Consider the following 17,983-nt stretch of genomic DNA (forward strand, 5'->3'; position numbering starts at 1 on the left):
CAGCCACAGTTATTAATCACTGTCCATTTTGAATACATAGTGTAAAGAGGAAATTTGAGAGTTCACAAGGTTGATGCTGTATGGAACAAAACAAAATTCCACTTCGGATTCCACAAAGCCTCCCCCCCCCTCCCAGAAGGTAACAAAGAGAACAGGTCATGAAGAGGATGTGTAGTGTCCTAGATAATCTTACGGGCCCTGCTCAAGCATCGCTTATGGGCCACGTCCTGGATAGGAGGGAGGGAACTGCCAATAATCTTTTCTGCTGTCCTCACCACTCTCTGCACCGCCTTCGTGTCCGAAGCAGGGATGCTTCCAAACCAGACAGCAATGCAATACGGTATGACAGGATGCTCTAGATCAGGGGTGTCAAACTCGCAATGTCACGTGACGTGTTGCGATGTATCACGACTTTTTTCTCATTGCCGGAGCTGGGGTGGGCACGGTTTTGACATGATGCATCTGGCCTGTGGGCCGGCAGTTTGACACCCCTGCTCTAGATCATCCCTCTGCAGAAAGTGGTCAGGACAGGGGAAAGAAGATGTGTTTTTTTTCTCTTGCGACGCAGAAAATGCAGGCGCTGCTGTGGCGCTTCACCAGTCTCTCACTGTTGAGCGACCAAGCCAGCCTACTCATTAGCTGCACCCCCAGGAATCTGATGCTGCTAAGCACCTCCACAGGGGAATCATTAATACACAGAGGAGTGTGGCAGTTGTTAGATGAGTTTTGCCCTGTTTTACAATTTTGAGGTTCGATCTATGAAGACTTCATTTTAAGTGCTGATTTGGTGTCTACCAACGAATCCTTCTTCCTTTGCGGACTAAGACGAGCAGAAATGCACGAGTTGCCTTTATTATTCTCTAGTCATGATGAACGAGCCAAACATGGGTCCAGGGTGATGAACACAAGAGACCTCGTCCAGGGAAATCGTAATATGGCCTTATCTGTTAATCCAGTGCTGCGAATGAGGAACGGGGAAGGCAATTATTAAAATGTATTTGCTGTATTTGTGGCTTCCGACTTTTAAAATCCTGGCTGGGTTTCTTAAGCTTTTGGAGATGTCGTAAAGCTGAACTGGGTCCTTTGAAAACCAACCATTTCCTTTGCACAACAATAGAAAATCCCCACCTGCTTCTGGCTTTAAGATTTGCTTTACTGCAGATAGTCCTCGACTTAGTGGCCGTTTGAGGTTACAAAGCACTTGAAACAGTGACTTATGACTGTTTTTCACACTTACGACTGTTGCAGCATCCCCATGGTCAGGGGTAGGAAACCTTGGCTCTTTTATGACTGGTGGACTTCAACTCCCAGAATTCCTGAGCCAGCGTGGCTCAGCTTGGAAATCTCTCCCTTTTCCCTCAGCATGGCTGGCTCAGGAATTCTGGGAGTTGAAGTCCACGAGTCATAAAAGAGCCAAGGTTGCCTGCCCCTGACCATGGCAATTGACTCATACTTATGACGTTGCAGTGTCCCAGGGTCACGACCCTCTAAAAGGAGGCAAAGGACCAGTGGTCTGCAAGGAGTATAAATCCTCCCATTCAACCACCCTCCTGTTAGAACCAAAGAAGCTTCTTGGATGACATTGAGCTGAAGGATCAAATCCAAACCTGGGATGGAGCTTCAGGGTTTGAAGAGGTGGAATGGGACGTAACTCTGGGATTGCTTTGTTTGTACCCTTGTCGTGTCCCTGGAGAAACAACAGGATTTTGTTTTGTTTTTGCAAAAGTCACAGGGTAGCCTTCGCCCTACCAATTTGTTTAAAAGATCTGCTGTGGTTTTCGAGGATGTATTGGAAATTACGAGTTTCTCTGGAGAATAAACATCATGCTCGGCTTGTCAGCCCATAAAATTTTGCAGGCTCTTTGGTCTGAAGTATTTATTTTAGCCATTGTCTCCTAACGTCAGAATTTTTGCAAAGGTGCAGGGTACATAAAACACCAGCCAATGTGTAGCATGAAAACATCCCCCTTGCCACGACAGATGTTTGTCTTTGCTTGACACCAACGCTAATCCCGGTTCAATTAAATCTTTGCAAGCACGCAACAAAGTCCACAGTTACCTCTTTTGCTCGCAAACAGGCATTGGAAAGCTGATGTTTCAAAGCATCTCCAAGTGATTCGTATCACTCTGCGCGCACTTATTAAACAATAAGTGCCTATTTGGTTAGATATTTAGAGAGATGTGTGTCTGTGTGCGTGTGTGTGTGTATTAGAAAGCAAAATAAAAGAATCGAACACCAGGATAGAAATATAAACAAAACTGTTTAATAAAACCACTTAGCTTTCGTCAGCCAAACTGTTGACATCGTCAGAGTGAAAGCAAGAATTCCGGGAGTTTACTTATGTAGCCAGCTGCTTCTGCACCAGTCTACCTGCTTCAATTGGCCATAGTAATCATAATCATAATAGTAAAGTTGGAAGGGACCTTGGAGGTCATCTAGTCCAACCCCCTGCTCAGGCAGGAAACCCTATACCATTTCAGACAAATGGCTGTCCAGTCTCTTCTTAAAAACTTCCAGGGTTGGAGCATTCACCGCTTCTGGAGGCAGGTTGTTCCACTGGTTAATTGTTCTACCTGTCAGGAAGTTTCTCCTTAGTTCTAGGTTGCTTCTCTCCTTGATGAGTTTCCATCCATTGCTTCTTGTCCTGCTTTTGGGCGCTTTGGAGAATAGCTTGACTCCCTCTTCTTTGGGGCCACCCCTGAGATATTGGAGCATTGGCTATCATGTCCCCCCTTGTCCTTCTCTTCATTAAACTAGACATACCCAATTCCAGCAGCCGTTCCTTATATGTTTTAGTCTCCAGTCCCCCAATCATCTTTGTTGCTCTTCTCTGTACTCTTTCCAGAGTCTTAACGTCTTTTTTACATCGTGGTGACCAAAACTGGATGCAGTATTCCAAGTATGGCCTTACCCAGGCCTTTTAAAGTGGCATTAATACTTCACTTGATTCTGTCCCTCTGTTAATGCAGCCTAGCACTGTGTTGGCTTTTTTGGCAGCTGCAGCACACGGCTGGCTCCTATTTAAGGGATTGTCCACTAGGACTCCGAGATCCCTCTCACAGTTGCTACTTTTGAGCAAGGTACCCCCTATACTATACCTGTACATTTGGTTTTCTTGCCTAAATGTAGAACCTTACTTTTTTCACCACTGAATTTCATTTTGTTAGATAGTACTCCTAGTCGTTCCACACCTGTCAGCACATTCATGGGTTCGGGAGTTGTTTTCCCGCTCATAGTTGCTCTTCTGGCATGCGTGCAGACCCCCCCAAAGACCGGTTATCCGGTCGCTCTGGTTTTTTGCCCCCCGCTTCTCCACTGGCCGAATCTGAGCGCCTATCCCAAGATTGGATTCCAGGCACACCGTGGACTCGTCCTTCTTGGGGATCACGGTTGTTCCACCCATAGCCACGCCGTTCCGATCCTGGAAGGAATGGACTCGTTGCCCTCGTCCTAATTTCTGGCTTGGACAAATTGTGCAAAATTTTGCACTTCCTGATGCTGTAATGAAGAGCCCTGGTGGAGCAGTGGGCTAATGCCTCCTTAAGTAACACCAGCTGCCTGCAATTAGTGCAGGTTCGAGTCCCACCAGGCTCAAGGTTGACTCAGCCTTCCATCCTTCCGAGGTAGGTAAAATGAGGACCCAGATTGTTGGGGGCAATTAAGCTGACTTTGTAAAAATGCCGCTTGGGGTGTGTGTGAAAGCCCTAATAAGCAGGCATATACATAGAATGAAGGCTACTGCTAAGCTTGTAAGCCGCCCTGAGTCTTTGGAGAAGGGCGGGATATAAATAGAATAAAAATAAAAAAAATAAAAATAATGTATCGTGCTTCTTTATTCCTACTGGTACGTTGCCTGAAGCACAGGGTTAAAGCTGAAGAAGGATCTAGAGCAGTTGTAGGCAACCTCAGCTCTTTTATGACTCGTGGACTTCAACTCCCAGAATTCCTGAACCAGCATGGCTCAGCTTGGAAACCTCTCCATTTCTCCTCAGCGTGGCTGGCTCAGGAATTCTGGGAGTTGAAGTCCACGAGTCATAAAAGAGCCAAGGTTGCCTACCCCTGATCTAGAGATATTTTGAATATCAAACGGTTGCATTGTGGAGCTCACACTAAGCGCCAGGTTTTGAAATGCCTGTGGGTGATTTCTAAACTTCTGCTTTTGTTACAACACCGTCCCCTTTGCGCAATTCTAAATTTTTGACTCTCTGCTCCTTCGGGGCCAGGATTTATTTCTTGCTTTCGTCGGAGCAAGCACATGGAGCTAGAAGTTTCTACTGGGGCTTTGATGTTGAACGTGCTGCTTAGTGTGGGAATCCCAGTGAAAGATTCCCCAGAACATCTGGTGAGGAAGAGGATGGCACCTCTCTGGATTATGGGTTCCATTGTTCTTGTCAGGTGTGAAGAACAGGACCACACCTTCAGCTTCAGTTAGGCTGGTTGTCTGTGGAGACTCTGCGCCATCCAGGTCCTGGTTGTCTCCAAAGGTGCTTTTTTCCCAAGAAGCAACTGGACTTTCTTGGTTTTTTCCCTGAAGACGTTTCGCTTCTCATCCAAGAAGTTGACTCTGACTGAAGGGTGGAGAATGGAAGGATTAATGTTCCTGGCAGTCATCTGGTCGTTAGTACTCTTTTGAAATCCTTCTGTTCTCCATCGTTCAGTCAGAGCGGAAGAAGCTTCTGGGATGAGAAGCGAAAGGTCTTCAAGGAACAACAATGACAGTCCAGTGGCCTCTTGAAAAAAGCCCATTTGGTACAGTTAGGTCGAGTTATTGCTCATCCTACAACGCAAGCATCTAGTCTAGTCAACTAACGGTCAGCATTACCTTGGTGATAGATAAGAGTCAACAGAAATCAAGAAGGGTTGGCCTTAGACCTTTGTGGGAATGTAAGGAGTTCAGGCTGATTCCTCCCTTGACTCCATCAGCATGATCTGCCTCTTCTTTTTCTACAGTTCTTCTGTTAGAAGGTGTTCCTCTTGGAACATCCATCCATCCATCCATCCATCCATCCATCGTCTTCAGTCCTGGGTTTTCCTAGGATTGCATAGCTCCCTCTGAAGCTGACACATTTTATGTGGTTCTAGTAAAGGACTAGAACTGATGATGTCACCTAATCTGGCTAATGAAAGATCTGAAAGAAAACCACCAGGCTCAGAGAGCACCAAAAACAACTCCTCCTCCTCCTCCTCTCTTTCCTTCCTCCTCCTCCATTCTTCTGTTCCTTCTTCTCCTTCTCCTCCACCTTTCTTCCCTTCTTCTTTCTTTTCTCCTCCTCCTCCTAGCACTGATGATGTTCTCTAGTTGGGTAATGAAACATCTGCAAGAAAACCATCCAACTCAGAGAGCACCAAGGACCCCACAGTCCTCCTCCTCCTCCTCCTCCTCCTCCTCCTCCTCCTCCTCCTCTCTTTCCTTCCTCTTCCTCCATTCTTCTGTTCTCCTTTCTTCTCTTCTCCTTCTTCTCCTTCTCCCCCTCCTTTCTTCCCTCCTCCTTTCTTTTCTCCTCCTCCACCTCTCACTGATGATGTTCCCTAGTTGGGTAATGAAACATCTGCAAGAAAACCATCCAGCTCAGAGAGCACCAAGGACCCCACAGTCCTCCTCCTCCTCCTCCTCCTCCTCCTCCTTGTCCTCGTCCTCCTCCTCCTTCTCCTCCTCCTCCTCCTCCTCCTCCTCTCTTTCCTTCCTCTTCCTCCATTCTTCTGCTCTCCTTTCTTCTCTTCTCCTTCTTCTCCTTCTCCTCCTCCTTTCTTCCCTTCTCCTTTCTTTTCTCCTCCTCCACCTCTCACTGATGATGTTCCCTAGTTGGGTAATGAAACATCTGCAAGAAAAACACCAAGCGCAGAGAGCACCAAGGACCCCACAGTCCTCCTCCTCCTCCACCCTTCCTTCTTCTCTGCAAACCCCGCACCCTTCTAGCACTGATGATGTTCCCTAGTTGGGTAGTGAAACATCTGCAAGAAAACCACCCAGCTCAGAGAGCACCAAGGACCCCACAGTCCTCCTCCTCCTCCATCATTCCACAAACCCTACTCCCTTCTAGCACTGATGATGTTCCCTAGTTGGGTCGTGAAACGTCTGCAAGAAACCCAGCCCAGAGAACACCAAGAGCCTCCACCACCACCACCAACACACACAAACACGTTAACCTGGAAAAAGAAGCAGCTACTTCTGGGGTTACTTCTGAGCCTCTGCACACTCCAACGCCCCTTTTTGAAAGCGAAGCCAAGCATTGCATGATTTTGGTTATGAACGTTGAAGCAGCAAAATGTTCTTCTCCTCTTGTTCTCCAAATCGTCTGGAAAAATTCCGTGTTGCAAATACTTCCAGTCGCTTTCATTCTGACATAAACTAAAGCCTAAATCGGCCTTTAGTAATTTACTAACTGTGTTGATTGCAGGTGTATTGGTGAGTAATCTCAGCTTCTCTCCTGAACCCAATTTTAACATCTATTTGGCACCTGAACTCACCAATTGGATCCAGATTAAAGGATTTCCACCAAAATAATGAAATAATTTAAAAAAAAAGAACAGCTGTGAGTTTCCCCCCCCCCCTCCCCCTTATGAAATGACTTGATCTCATTCAATCTTCCGGCCCTGTCTGAAAAAAATTACACAATTCTGCTTTTATTTGAACTTGCATTGTTACGTCCTAAAATAAATTGATTTGAGAACCAGTTTGCTTTCTATTCTGGGCATTAAAGAGGCTTGCAGATCTAGCAACCTTCTGAAGCGATGTACCGTATTTTTTTAAAAAAAATCGCTTCCATTTCTTTTGCTCGTGACCCCTTTCTTCAGCTTAATGTTGCACCGCAAAAGCATCTGATCTGTAAATGCAAACCAGATGAGTAATAAAGCTAATGAGTTCTTCAGAGAACATAAGCATGATGACATCCTTGGGGTGGCTTTTAAGAAATCTGACAAAAGCACTGTTCATCTATTCTATTGTGGGTCCCCCCCCCCGCCCTTTACCTTCACTTAGGAGCATCCATACAGAGTCCACACACACACACACACAGACACACAAAAGTAAATTCTGTTTCAACATCAATTGTCTGTCCTTGTTTAACGTGTTGCATTCACCGTGCAGATCAACCAAAGCTTTGATTGAAACAAGATGGCTGCCATCTTGATTGTTGAAGCACCTCTGGTGGCCTTTTGTGGTACCTTCCCCTTCTTCTCTCTCTCCTTCTCCTCTTTCTCCTTCTTCCCCTTCTTCCCTTTCTCCTTCTCCTTCTCCTTCTCCTTCTTCTCCTTCTCCTTCTCCATCCCCTTTGCCTTCTTCTGTCTCTCTTTCTCGTTTTCCTCCTCCTCCTCCTCCTCCTCCTCCTCCTCCTCCTCCTCCTCCTCCTCCTCCTCCCACAAACTCCAGTCCCTTCTAGTGCTGAGGACATTACCTAGTCAGGGGATGAAACGTCTGCAAGAAAACCACCCAGTCCCTGAGCTACAAATATTCTCCTTTATCGGTACATCGTGCCTCGAATAATATGCAGTCGTTGGGTGCTAGTAGGATTGAAATACGATGCCTAGGATCATATTGAAGCTTATTCTTGCATGCCTATCGTCCTTCTGAATTCGATCCATGATTTGACAACCTCAGGATAGATTCATGTGTAGAAAAACACAGAAGGAAAATGCTTCAAGAGTGATTATTACTTAATGAGAAGGCAGCAGTTCAAAACTCTAGGAGAAGCAAAACATTTTCCGAGTTCTTGTTACAACGCCAAGAATGGGCTAAGGCTGAAGAGAAATCAAATTGCTAATTAGCCAAAAGGACTCCACCTTGCTCTTTAGAATTAGCAATCCGATGATTTGTTTTATGGATTAAACTAAGTTGAAACGGTTAACTTAAATTCTGGGGAAAAGGATGATTGTTGTTTTTTTTCCCAAAAAAAAAAAATAGTTTAAACTGGATGTGTACTTGTTACATCACTGGAAAGCAAACACTCCTACAAATATCCATATTTGGATATTTTTGTGGAACTTCGGCTTTCTTTCTGCAAGGGCCAAAAGTGAAAATTTGACACTTTTGGTCTTTCTCAGAAAGTTTTAAGGTTGTCAGAAAAAAGAGCTCCGGGGTTGATTACTAAAAGTTCTCCCCTGGAATTTGTACTATATTTTCAGAGAAAGACTCTTTTGCAGACAATTTGATAAAACAGTTTCTCCTTCCTTATTCTTTTTTTTTTGCAAAACAACAACAGAGCAATACTGTGTGGAGTTGGTGACTTTGTGAATCTGTAAACGGATAATGTTACCCAATCCTATGTGAAAATGTCATAATGCTGCATTTTCTTTAGTTGGCAACCTAGAGTTTGGCTACATGTGTTTACATGGGCAAAAGAACCCACAACTTGTAACTTGTGGGTGTAACTTGTAAGTAGCTTCAACTTTGTTCATTAATCAATACTGCCATCTTGCGAGCATTGCCTGCACTTCTATTCTTTTACAAAGAGATGATGCTCAGAGTTGAAAAACAACATCTTGTACCAAGGCAATCCTCCTCCTCCTCCTCCTCTCTTCACCTTCTCCTCTCCTTCCCCTTCTCCTCCTCACCTCCTCCTTTCTTCCCTTCTTTTTTCTCTTCTCCTTCTCTCCTCCTCCTCTTTCTTTCTTCACCTTCTCCTCTCCTTCCCCTTCTCCTCATCCACCTCCTCCTTTCTTCCCTCCTTTTTTCTCTTCTTCTCCTTCTCTCCTCCTTCTCTCCTCTTCCTCCTTCTTTCTTCTCTTCACCTTCTCCTCTCCTTCCCCTTCTCCTCCTCACCTCCTCCTTTCTTCCCTTCTTTTTTCTCTTCTCCTTCCTCCTCCTTCTCTCCTCCTCTCCCTTCTTTCTTCACCTTCTCCTCTCCTTCCCCTTCTCCTCATCCACCTCCTCCTTTCTTCCCTCCTTTTTTCTCTTCTTTTCCTTCTCTCCTCCTTCTCTCCTCTTCCTCCTTCTTTCTTCTCTTCACCTTCTCCTCTCCTTCCCCTTCTCCTCATCCACCTCCTCCTTTCTTCCCTTCTTTTTTCTCTTCTTCTTCTCTCCTCCTTCTCTCCTCTTCCTCCTCCTTTATTCTCTACCTCCTCTCTTCTCTTCTCCTTCCTTTCTTCCTTCCTCGTCCTCCTCCTGCTGCTCCTCCTCCTTTCTTCTCTTCTTCTTCTCCTCTTTACCTCTCTTCTCCTCTCTCCTTGTTCTCCCTCCTTCCTTCCTCCCTCCCTCCTCCTCCTCCTCCTTTCTTCTCCTTCTCCTTCTCCTTCCCTCCTTCCCTTCTCCTCCTCCTCCCACTACTACTACTAAATAATTATTGTTTCAGGATATGCAACTTATATTCTCTTTTTATTTAAAAGAACCAACTATCAAATCGTTTGGGGATTTGATAGACAACATAAATGCAGGCCCTCCCCGCATTCCAGAAACCAAAACCCACGTGAAACTAATATAAACAGCAGAAAAACCAAAGCTGGTTTAAAAATAGTTCCAATTGCTAGATTGCTATAACAGCTATAATTAAACACACTATTAAGCCATCGCATCAGAATATTATCTGCAGAGAACAGAAGAGACAGAAAATAATTATATGATATATATAACCATTTTGTCATGTGTAGAATTTTAATCTATTCTTTTTCTTTCTTTTTAAGACCAGTATAAGGGAAGGTCTGCTGTTGAAACAAACCAGCTCTTTTCAGAGATGGAAAAGACGCTACTTTAAACTCCGGGGCCGAACCCTTTACTACGCCAAGAATTCCAAGGTAAAAATCTATTGTTGAGTTATTAAAGAACATGCTTTGCCTGAAGTAATAATTGTATTTTTGAGGATTAAAAATATATATTGCTGGGATAAGAGCGATAAAATAGGATTGGGTGTTGTATTTTTTTTTCTTTTTAAGCATTTTCTTTCCTTTTACATACTGTAGTACAACTTTCTAAAGCATTTGGCTTTTGATTTTGCGAAGAAATCATTAGACAGCCTAGCGAGTGAAGGCAGATCGGATTTACACTGTTAGCATTCGTTTCAAACTGATCTTGGGTTAAAACTGGCATGATCTAAAAAAAAGAGATCTAGAAAAGGGGCAGGTAAGGTCTGTTTTTTGGGGAAGATTTTGTTTTTGCCAAGAATCAGGGCAACGTTCAGGGGCCCAGGCAACTGGATCCAGAGACAATGAACATTGCCTTAAATAAAGGGATTTTAAGCTTTACTACTAGCTCAAGGTGCAGATGGACATCAGATGCTTAAAATCGACAAGAAGGAAAGTGAATTAGTTTGAGAATTTATCTTCCTGGGATCCAAAATTGTTCACGACGGCAGTTCTACACCCAAAATCAAATGCAGGATAATCTTAGGCTGCACTGCGGGTGTTAAACCTGAATAAGATTTGGAAAAGCAGAGGTATTGATTTAAATAAAAAAGAGCAGGCTAGTTAGAGCAACGGTCTTCCCTATAATGATGTCTGGGTGTGAGAACTGGACGCTAAGAAGAGCTGATCGAAGAAGGATTGAACTGTGGCACTGGCGTAAATTATTGTGTACCGTATATCCATGGGCACTCAGAGAAAGCAACAGAGAAGTAGCTGAATTGTGTAAAACCAGACACATCCCTGGGAACCCAAATCACAAGACTACGTCTGATTTACTTTGGCCATGTCGTGCATGCAAATTCATTGGAGAAGACAACGAGGCTAGGAATGGTAGGGAACCTCGGCTCTTTTATGACTCATGGACTTCAACTCCCAGAATTCCTGAGCCAGCATGGGGGAACTATGGCCCCTTCATGACTCGTGGACTTCAACTCCCAGAATTCCTGAGCCAGCCTGGCTCAGCTTGGAAACCTCTCCCTTTCCCCTCAGCATAGCTGGCTCAGGAATTCTGGGACTTGAAGTCCATAAGTCATAAAAGAGCCGAGGTTACCTACCCCTGGACTGTTAGTGGAATAAGAAGAAGGGGCAAGCCGAGAACAGGCTGGCTTGATGGCACCAAAAGTGACACAAAAAGGAATATCCAACAACTAAAAGAAGCAAAGTCCACATTCTGGACAGAGAGGACTTCTGTGTTGAAAGAAGAGTCAAAGAGGCCATCTATATTAAAACCTGAACAGCCCTCTTTCAACGAGGGGGGGCAGATAAACCTCCAAGTGGCCTCAACAATCCTCAGAGAGAGTACCAATGACCAGAGGACCTGCAAGGAATATGAATCCTTTCATCCTCTGCCCTTCAGTCAGAACGGAAGAAACTTCTTGGATGAGAAGTGAAACGCCTCCAAGGAGGAACCAAAAAAGTCCAGTTGACTTTTGAAAAAGCACCTTTGGGACCACCGTGACCTGGATCGACTTGAGAGTCTCCGGAGACCTTGAAGGCCTCACCTTGTCCGGCTGGCCGTTGACTCCAGGATGGAGATCCCAAGTCTAAGACTTTCACAGCAAGAAGAGCTTTGAAACCCTGCAAAAGTCCCTCATCTTCTCCTTTATTTTATTGTTTTAAAAACAGGCCAAGCAGGCTGGGTCAGAAGGAGCTCTAAGCTTCTAGAGACTTTCTTTCATATGAAGGAGAAATCAAAATACCTCACTAAACACTGTGGAATAACAACGGTCTTCTGCATGGCCACCAGAGACTTTAGCAAAGTCCACTTTTGAGATAGGATCACGGGCTTTTGCATGATTTGGTGATCAGATCTTAACATGGGTAGTTCTTGCCTCATGACCGCAATGGAGCCCAAAATTTCTGTTGCCAAGAAAGACAGTTGTGAGGTGAATTTTGTCCCATTTTTACGATCTTTCTAGCCACCGTTGTGAAGGGAATCGCTTTAGCCCAGGGGGTCTTCAAACGTGGCCCTTTTATGACTGGTGGACTTCAACTCCCAGAATTCCTCAGCCAGCCTCCATTTTGTTTGTTAGATTTAAGACAGGGGTCATCAAACATGGCCCTTTTATGACTTGTGGACTTCAACTCCCAGAATTCCTCAGCCAGGCACGCTGGCTGAGGAATTCTGGGAGTTGAAGTCCGCAGTCATAAAAGGGCCAAGTTTGAAGACCCCTGGTATAAATCCTCCCATTCCCTACCATCCAATCAGAGCTGAAGAAACTTCTTGGGTGAGAACCAAAATGTCTTCAAAGAAACACAAGAAAGTCCAGTTGCCTCATGAAAAAGCATCTTTAGGATAACTATAACCTAGATGACTGAGAATCTCCATAGACCAGGGGTCTTCAAATATGGCCCTTTTATGACTGGTGGACTTCAATTCCCAGAATTCCTCAGCCAGGCATGCTGGCTGAGGAATTCTGGGAGTCGAAGTCCACCAGTCATAAAGGGCCAAGTTTGAAGACCCCTGCTTTAGCCGTTAAGTTAGGAACACCGTTGTTAAGTGAATCCAGCTCTCCTGTAGACTTTGCTTGTCAGAAGGTCGCAAAAGGGGATCACGTGACACCCCCCCCCGGGGTGTAAATATGAGTCAGTCGCCAGGCATCTGAATTTTGATCATGTGACCGTGGGGAATGCTACAATGGTCAAAAGTGTGAATAATGGCGATAAGGCCATTTCCCCCCCGCTGCCGTTGTAACTTTGATCGGTCACTAAATGAATTGAAGTAAGTAGAGGACTACCAGATCTGGATGGTCATCATCTTAAACTCGTCCTTCCCGATTCCTGCTAGAAAGGAATGTAAGAAAAAGAAGAAAGAGGCCGTTTCTAATCCTCTAAGTGTGAAATTGTCTTTATGTTTTATGCTCCAGAGAGATCCTGACCGCTTAATAGAAATAAATCCACTTGCAGAGGAATCAGTGTTTATATTCATATTTCACCAAATATTTGGGGGATTTTTTAAAAAAAATCTCCCATAGATTTCAATCAGGCTGGTTGTTCTGGGATATATGAAAAGCTTTAAGTCATTGGGGAACCTGCTACACATCACAATGTATTTATTCATAAGTAGAGATTCATATTTATTCATAAGTACAGATTTTGAATAATACATAAGGATAATGAGGTAAAGAGGCAGAGCTTAGACATCTTAACTTCCTTTCTTTAAAAAAAGAGCTTGGCATTTTACTTAATTCGTGTTCCTAGACGTCTTCACGGGTTCAGCCTCTCGATTTAGCCGCTGTGATATATATATATATATATATATATATATATATATATATATATATATATATATATATATATATATATATATTTTCCATTTTAAAAAAGCAGAAGAAAATGAACGTGAAGAGCTTGGTAGGGCCTGACTGGCGTCTTTGTTTTCTTTCCACAGTCCTTAATATTCGATGAGGTTGACCTGTCAGATGCCAGCGTGGCTGAATCGAGCACAAAAAATGTCAACAACAGCTTCACGGTAAGGTGACGTGTACACTTGACGGCTCCTAAGAGGCCGCCGAAAGCGTTGAGATGTCGATTTTTGCTCGGAGAGCAGGGAGGAGAAAAAGAAAGTCAATTGAATAATATATTGGAATGAAAATTCTTCAGAGAGTCTTGGAAACATGGCAGTTTATGCACACCCAAGTCTGTTTGGGCTAGAATACAATACAGGAAGTCCTCACCTTACAACAGTTCACTTAGTGACCATTCAAAGTGACAATGGCGCTGGAAAAAGGGACCTGTGACTATTTTTCACCTTATGGCCATTGTGGCATCCTCAAGGTCACGTGATCAAAATTCAGAGGCTTGGCAACTGACATGTACTTAGGACAGTTGCTGTGTCCCTGAGGTCACGTGATCCCTTTTTGCGATCTTCTGACGAGCAAAGTCAATGGGGGAAGCCAGATTCACTTAACGACCCTGTGACTCACTTAACAACCGCAGTGATTCGTTTAACAACCGTGGCAAGAAAGGTCATAAAACGGGGCAAAACGCACTTCACAACTGTCTCGCTTAGCAAGGGAAATTTTGGGCTCAGTTGCGGTCGTAAGTCAAGGGCAACCTGCAATAACAAACCACTCAAATTGTGTATTCGTTGTGATAGAGGATTATTAATACAACTGATATCCTACAAGTATTAAGAAATTTCCTCTCTGCTTACAGAATTGGCGTTGCTTTAGCTCAGGGGCCTTCAAACTTGGCCCTTTGATGACTTGTGGACTTCAACTCCCAGCCCGGCTGAAGAATTCTGGGAGTTGAAGTCCACAAGTCAAAAGGGCCAAGTTGGAAGACCCCTGTCTTAAATCTAACAAACAAAATGGAGGCTGGCTGAGGAATTCTAAGAGTTGAAGTCCACAAGTCATCAAAGGGCCAAGTTGGAAGACTCCTGCTTTAGCTTGTTGTCCATAGACACAATACCACTCCTATCCGTTGCTTAGTTGCATTTTCCAGAATTCAAGTTCTGACGGAGTCCTTAAGTCAGTTGTTGAGGAGGAGTAGAAAGGAGTGTAAAGAAAATGGAGGAAGTAGACCGTTCCTAATCCTCTAAGTGCTTACTTAACTGCATGCCTTAGGTCCTTTTTTTCCCCGTGATTTGACGCAAACGTTGGTTTGTGGAAGGAAAAAGCAGAGTAGAAGGAGATTTTGAAAAGCTTCCTGCGGAAAGATACACAGAGAGAAAAAGATTTCTGTGACCCAAACTAGGTAACATCCTCAGTGCTAGAAGGGAGGAGGAGGAGGAGGAGGAGGAGGAGGAGGAGGAGGAGGAGGAGGAGGACTGTGGGGTCCTTGGTGCTCTCTGAGCTTGGTTGTTTCTTGCAGACGTTTCCTGACCCAAGCTAGGTAACATCATCAGTACTGGGAGGAAGTGCGTTTTGTGGGGAGGAGGAGGAGGAGGAGGAGGAGGAGGAGGAAGAGGAGGACTGTGGAGTCCTTGGTGCTCTCTGAGCTTCATTGTTTCTTGCAGATGTTTCCTAACATAAACTAGGTAACATCATCAGTGCTGGGAGGGAGTAGGGTTTGTGGAGAGGAGGAGGGGTAAGAGGAGGAAGAGGAGGAGGACTGTGGGGTTCTTGGTGCTCTCTGACCTTGGGAGTTTTCTTGCAGATGTTTCATAGGTAACATCACTGATGTTACTGATGCACTGATATGTTCCCTAGTTGGGTCATGAAACGTCTGTAAGAAAACCACCCAGCTCAGAGAGCAGCAAGGACCCCACAACTGCCATCCTCCTCCTCCTCCTCCTCCTCCTCCTCCTCCTCCTCCTCCTCCTCCTCCTCCTCCTCTCTGCAAACCCCTCTCCTTTCTAGCACTGATGATGTTACCTAGTTGGGTCATGAAATGTCTGCGAGAAAACCACCCAGCTCGGAGAGCACCAAGGACCTCACAGTCCTCCTCCTCCTCCTCTGCCTCCTCTTCTCCACAAATCCCACTCCCTCCTAGCACTGATGATGTTACCTAGTTGGGTCATGAAACATCTGCAAGAGAACCACCCAGCTCAGAGAGCACCAAGGACCCCACAGTTCAGCCCTGAACTGCAAATCCTCTCTTCTATTGCTACTTTCAGAGGTGTCCACAAGGTCTTATCCAAAAATACCAGGCGAGACGGTGGTTGCAACAAGGTGAGCAAATTCACGCCGGGCTTTTACGTGGGATACTCTTGGAAAGCTTTTAATTGTTCCACTGAAGTCAGCCTGTAATGAAAAGGCCAAGCACAATGAAACGAGCTTCGCTTCTCTGCGTACGGTCCTTTGTGGTGCTAAGAGCTGGGTTTTTTCGTTATTTTTTGACCTCTTTCGTAACTGGGAGCAATTTAATTAGGGATGAGCCTCTCCTGCGGCTAGGTGAGCTTCTGTAAAGGTGACTCTACGTTTGGCGTTCAAAAGCAACCGATCTGCAGCCTCCCAGGGGTGTTTGGTTCAAAAAGCCCATTGTCTCTCGGCTCACCCACTCCTTATCGCCAAAATCTGGTGCTGTCCACGGTTAAATATTGGATGGCATGAAATAATAGTCCTTTTCCTCGTTCAGCATCCGTGAAACGGGGCCGTTTCACCTGCCTCGTGAAAAGTACAGCCGGGGGCCGTTTCACCTGCCTCGTGAAAAGTACAGCCGTCCTGTTCTTGGTTTGATCAGATAAGGCACAAAATCACCCGCCTACTCTTTACGAAGCCAGTCCTGTTTCCATTGGCGAATTCTCCGGCTTCTGTTGCTTTACCCTTTAAATTTTATTTTTTATTTTATTTCATTTTTTTTGCTCGGCAAACGGCTTTGTTCTTTTGTTCTGGGGACCTGGGAAAAGGGCAGCTTCCTTTCCTTGGCTCTTGGAGCAGGGCTGGGGAACAACCCCCCCTTTATGACTTGTGGACTTCAACTCCCAGGATTCCTAGAACGAAGAAGAAAGTTCCTGACACTTGGAACAATTAACCAGTGGAACAGCCTGCCTCCAGAAGTTGTGAATGCTGCGACACTGGAAGTTTTTGAGAAGAGACTGGACAACCACTTGTCCGAAATGGTATAGGGTTTCCTGCCTGAGCAGGGGGTTGGACTAGATGACCTCCAAGGTCCCTTCCAACTCTCCTCTCCTCTCCTCTCCTCTCCTCTCCTCTCCTCTCCTCTCCTCTCCTCTCCTCTCCTCTCCTCTCCTCTTCTTCCCGCTCCTCCCTTCCCTTCCCTTCCCTTCCCTTCCCTTCCCTTCCCTTCCCTTCCCTTCCCTTCCCTTCCCTTCCCTTCCCTTCCCTTCCCTTCCCTTCCCTCCTCTCCTCTCCTCTCCTCTCCTCTCCTCTCCTCTCCTCTCCTCTCCTCTCCTCTCCTCTCCTCTTCTCCCATTCCATTCCATTCCATTCCATTCCATTCCTATTCAAGAATTCTGGGAATTGAAGTCCACAAGTCGTAAAGGGTCTGTAGTTCCCCACCCGTGAGTGACTACAGACACAGCTCAAGTTACAAGAGTTCGTTTAGGGACTGTTCGAAGTTACAACTGCAATGAAAAGATTGACTTATGAGTTATGACCACCATTCACCCTTGCGACCGTTGCGACATCCCGCGGTCCCGTGATCAAAATTCAGACATTCGGCAACCGACTCATATTTACGACAGTTGCGGTGCCCCGGGGGGGGGGTCATGCCATTCCCTTCTGCGACCTTTCTCTGATTGCGCCAATCATACCCCCGCACACGAACCCTTTCTTGGAAGCCACGGCTGATAGCACAAGCTTTCCCAGAATCGGCTCCGTTGGCCGCAGACAATGCACAGGCCTGTTACCTGGGACTCTTAAGCCAAGATCACCTGCTGTGTACTTTCTTCTCTGATTGTTGGACAGAGATCCCGAGATGAATATCTCAAGGTGGCCCACCCCTCCTCTCATTTTTCCCCCTAACAATGCTTTGAGTGAAGTAGGGCGGGGAGAGGGGGAGAGAGAGAGAGAGAGAGAAGGTGGATCTGAGGTCACTTTATGAGTTTCTATGGTGCTAGATGGCTTCATTTCGTCAACATACTTGTTTGCCGAAGTCCACTGGTGGGATTCAAATAAGGGAACAACCGGTTCTCTGCGTGGATGCCGCTTCTGGAAGTCCATTCTGGGCCCGGGCAACCAAAAATTAGCTACCGGTTCTGCCGAAGTGGTGCAAACCGGCTGAATCCCACCCCCTGCCGAAGGGCTAAGCCAGGTTCTCCTTTTGGGCTGGTCTTCAACACTTGGATGCAGCTGAAGAAGGAATCTTAAGAATAGGTAAGTCAATCTGAGCAGAGGAAGTTCTCTGTCTTTCTGTCTGTTTACCTCTCTCTTTCGCTCTCTCTGTTGCACCGAATGCAGCAGAGGTTTCCCTGGGAATCTGATTTAGTTGAGCTGACGGATCAACTCAACCTCCCCTCCGTTCTTCCAAGAATCCCACTAGGGATTCGGTGTGTTTCGTTTCTCACCTAAGAAGCCTCATCAGTTCTTCAGTTCAGAACCAAAGAAGCTTCTTGGGATGAGAGGCGAAATGTTTTCAAGAGGGTGGGGGGGAAACCCTGAGAAAATTCAGTTGCTTTTCGAGAAAAAAACAAACTCCTTTGGGACAACCATGACCTGGATGATTGAGAATCTCCACAGACCATTAGGAAGCTTTTAGCTAACAACAACAACAACAACAACACAAAAAAACAATGTGGTTCTTTTT

General features: G+C 45.4%; 1 protein-coding gene across 1 annotated transcript in view; it reads left to right on the forward strand.

The window, feature by feature from the left end:
• DGKH (diacylglycerol kinase eta) overlaps positions 1–17,983 on the forward strand; it is a 111,918-nt gene that overhangs the window by 32,230 nt on the left and 61,705 nt on the right. Inside the window, exons 2-3 of the mRNA XM_081327994.1 lie at positions 9,617–9,727; positions 13,224–13,304. Of these exons, the coding sequence (XP_081184120.1) occupies positions 9,617–9,727; positions 13,224–13,304 (192 nt within the window). The remainder of the gene's footprint in view (positions 1–9,616; positions 9,728–13,223; positions 13,305–17,983) is intronic.

This window comes from Vipera berus, assembly GCF_964194415.1.
Source record: "Vipera berus genome assembly, chromosome: 4".
NCBI lineage: Eukaryota > Metazoa > Chordata > Lepidosauria > Squamata > Viperidae > Vipera > Vipera berus.